Source organism: Vigna angularis, chromosome 1 (genome assembly GCF_016808095.1).
Source record: "Vigna angularis cultivar LongXiaoDou No.4 chromosome 1, ASM1680809v1, whole genome shotgun sequence".
In the NCBI taxonomy this organism is placed as follows: domain Eukaryota; kingdom Viridiplantae; phylum Streptophyta; class Magnoliopsida; order Fabales; family Fabaceae; genus Vigna; species Vigna angularis.
The window spans coordinates 26,199,545-26,203,144 of NC_068970.1; the positions used below are offsets into that span (position 1 = coordinate 26,199,545).

The 3,600-nt window shown below is 35.9% G+C and overlaps 1 protein-coding gene across 1 annotated transcript; it reads right to left on the reverse strand.

Moving 5' to 3' along the window:
- Positions 1–343: 343 nt before the first annotated feature.
- LOC108329214 (transcription factor HHO2) lies at positions 344–3,111 on the reverse strand. Its single transcript, XM_017563362.2, has 5 exons — positions 2,628–3,111; positions 2,295–2,545; positions 1,643–2,039; positions 1,129–1,205; positions 344–1,015 (listed from the first exon to the last, which is right to left on the reverse strand). Exons 1-5 carry the CDS (start codon positions 2,830–2,832, stop codon positions 737–739), a joined length of 1,209 nt encoding a protein of 402 aa, XP_017418851.1. The 5' UTR covers positions 2,833–3,111; the 3' UTR covers positions 344–736.
- Positions 3,112–3,600: the final 489 nt, after the last annotated feature.

Below are 3,600 nucleotides of genomic sequence, written 5' to 3' on the forward strand. Positions count from 1 at the left end.
TAAAAATCTTTAAGAAAATATTTTCTTGTAAACAATGTAATAAGAATATGGAAATATTAAATGAAGTAATAATTCTACCTTAGTACTGCAGTTCTTTCTCAAAAGCTTTAAAATTAATTTTAAGAAAAATAAAATATTTTAAACTTTGAAATAAGATTATTGAAAAAACAGATCCTTCAGTGGCAGTTTCTCAAACCTAATACAGCGACAAATACAATTTAGTTTTTGGGAGGAGCTGTACTGATTTGACACACTCCAGTCACAGCCAGAGACAATTATGGTCCAGTTTTCTGCACAGAACTCGCTGATGTGAGAGAAAAGAATGTACGAGGAGAAAAGGAAAGATTGTGAAAATATATCTGAGTTTGTGAAGAGAAACATTTGTGCAAATAAAAGTATAAGAAACAGTTGAGTGAGTTGAGAAGCCAATGTCCCAGCCAAACATGTAGAAACCCATCTAAATATCAGAGAATTCTCGTGACAAAAGAAGGAAATGAAAGAATTTTGATGTATGGAAAAAAATGACCAGCTTCTCAAAGTGAAGAGAAAGGATATTTTAATTGGGAGTCCCATATCAAAACTCACTCAGTATAGAAGACAAGCTAAACCTTCAGAAACTCCAACAGCCTCTTTTCGTTGACCCTCTTTTATATGTATCATGTATTATTCTTATGTAGTCGTAAAACTCCTCCCATGTATACTTTTATCTGCAAAATTCATGGTGGAGAATAGTATCCTATACATCAACTTTTCCAGGTTTTTGCATATGACTTTTCCAACTATAACTCTCGGATCTTGCATCTTCATCATCTTCCATGCTGTCACCCTCAGTTGGGGACGTTCCTCCTCGAGACCCTGTAGTCAAATGAAGGGGACTTTGAGGAGAACCTGACCCTGAACTGCTAACTTTTGAGGAGTCGTTGTACTGATCTTGAGACATCCACAAACCTCCAAGAACAACAACTGGCTGATTACCACTTCCTGCTGGAACTCTCCGCGTATGAAGTCGGTATTTCTGCAATCATACGTAACCAATCATCAATCCTGATCCAAACTCCATGACACATTAAAATCTTTGCTTGAAACTTTTCCCCAATTAAAGGGACCAAAAGAATGCTAAAAACTCACTTGTAAGTGACTTTTCACCTCATCGTTAGTCAGGCCATCAACCTGCATCAGCTCTCTAATTTGCTTTGGTGTTGCCGCTGCAATTGACATAACAAATGAACAAAACAAGGTTCAGTATAGCATGTCCTTTCAAATCCGTGTTTTCTGAGATGAATAATTTAGTTTTGACCTAATGAACCTACTGATTGCAGATAAGACGACATTTGTAAACTCCTATGGTATCTCCTGATCTAACTTTAAGTAACAACTTTACACGTGAACTAACAGAACAAACACTACCTAACTTCAACCAACATCTATAATTTTAACAAATTCCAGCATCAATTCTTGGACTTTTCTACTGACCTATTGTATTTGAATTGATTAAAAATTGAGTCTTTTATTATGAAAACCAGTATCAGAAATATAAAGTAACATGACATTTCTAGATTAAGAAAGTGAAATATACATAGATCAAAACTCAATTTCATACCATTTGAATAAACAACAAACAAATAAAAAATCAACTTCTTACCTTGAGAACCTCCTAGTTTCTGCAAAGCATTAACAAATCGTCTGTGCAATTCAGGGGACCAGCATCTCCTCTGTTTTCTCGCAGTCTGCTGAAGCGATGATGCCCTCAAACTGGGGTGCACCGTAGGAGGAGAAGAAGAAACAGCCCTACTGGAACTGCTTCTGGATCCCCTTGAACCACACCCCTCTTTCACAGAAGGGGTCTGAAGGGAAAGCCTATTCATAACACTCTCTTCCTTCTCTTCTTTGGTTGCAGCAGCCAGTCCCGCCGTTGCCACCGGCACAGAAGATGAAGAAGAAGAGTACCTGGAGAAAGGCATAAAAGCCCTTCTTCCCCCATTTCTATTGCTGCACGACTGAAAAGGATCCTCACCAACAGATTGCCCTTCCTCAATTTTCTGTCATCACCAACAAAAGAAACACTCTTTAGCATTAGTTCCTGTTTCCTTGAACAAGGATAATCAGAAACAAAATTCTCCGTGCATCCACCTATTGCTTTCTTTCCATTTTTATGTCAAAAATCTCAGAATGGTAAATCACGTTTCTATCCAAGCATAATTAGGTGATTGCCGCTCAAATTGTGATTGGAAAAACAACACTAGAAATACAAACAATACAACATAACTAACGGCGAGGTGTTCTAGTTATTAAACCTTATTTTCTAATGTATGCAGTTGTTGATGTTTCCGATCAGATGCATAGTTATTAGTAGTACTGTTATTCCAAAGCTGCACCGAACTCAACCAATTCTTCTTATCTCTGCATTCGTTATCCATGTCATTATCATTATAGTTATTTCCTTCATTCCGATCACGTTCTTTCTTCAAAGGGATGAACTCCTCCAACACCGGTGAAGAATCACGTAGCCGGCATTTCTGCGATTCCGTTTTGAGGAGTGAAATTGCTGTGGCAGAAAGGAAATGAAAGTGTGAATTAGGAGAAAGAAGAGAGAGAAACAAAGAAAATAGAAACGGAAGTAAACTAACCGTCGTTTAAGAGGAGCATGGAGAGAGGAAGCTCGCGCTTGAAGGCGTGGATCTTGCGGAGCTCGTCTTCCAAGCGAGACAGGAAATCGTGAAGAGTGGCGAGTCTGTCGGTGGCGGAAGAGAGGTGACGGAGAAAATCGGTGATGGTTTTGGGGACAAAAGAGGGTCTTAAATCCAAGCTCAGTTCTGGCAGAACCGAACCCATTGGATCGTGTTTTCTCTTCAGATTCAGATTTTGCTTGCAGGAGAAAAAAAAATGAAGAAACAGTGAGCGAGGAGAGGGTAAAGGAAAGGGATGAAGAAATAAATAGGAATGAGAAAGGAAGAGAGTGAGATTCCGAATGATAAAGAGAAAATAAGGAAAGTGGATGTAGGCAAATTTCAGAACGCGAAGATTCTGCGGAAATAAGAAATAAGAGAAAGAGGAAGAATTAGAGAAGAGCAACGTCGAAGGTTTTAAAAGTCACGTTCGTGTCCTCGCGTATTTAATCCAATATCTCTATAAACCCATTGGCTTTTATTTCGCCAAACTAATAATCTTATTCTTCTATTATTTTTTAACTTTTCTCTCCTCTTTAAATAATAATCTTAAAATAATAATAATAATAATTTAATTTTAAATTTTTTTAATAAAAATTTAATATTTAATATTATGTTGAGAGAGACCCTATTTAAATAACCTAATTAAATAATAATTCGTTGTTTTGTTATTATTAATCTGAATTAAGAATAATATAACTAAAATTTATTTATAAATTTAATAGGTAGCCAAAAAAATTTAGAACTCTATTTAATTGTATAAAATTAAGGTTACATACTAATTATTATAAATTATATTGTTTATATTTTCTTTCTTTCTTTTTAATGTAACTCGATAAATGTTAAAATTTAAGATTACTTTAAAGCTTCGTTAAGGCCATGGATTCTAAGGGTGAGGATTTTGTTCCATCCCATTCCATTCTATAAAAGATTA

Coding starts and splice junctions, on each gene's coding strand:
- LOC108329214 (XM_017563362.2), bottom strand. CDS start 2,832: ATGGGTTCGGTTCTGCCAGAACTGAGCTTGGATTTAAGACCCTCTTTT. Junction 2,546..2,627: donor CATGCTCCTCTTAAACGACG/GTTAGTTTACTT, acceptor TTTCTGCCACAG/CAATTTCACTCCTCAAAACG. Junction 2,040..2,294: donor TGCATACATTAGAAAATAAG/GTTTAATAACTA, acceptor TGGTGATGACAG/AAAATTGAGGAAGGGCAATC.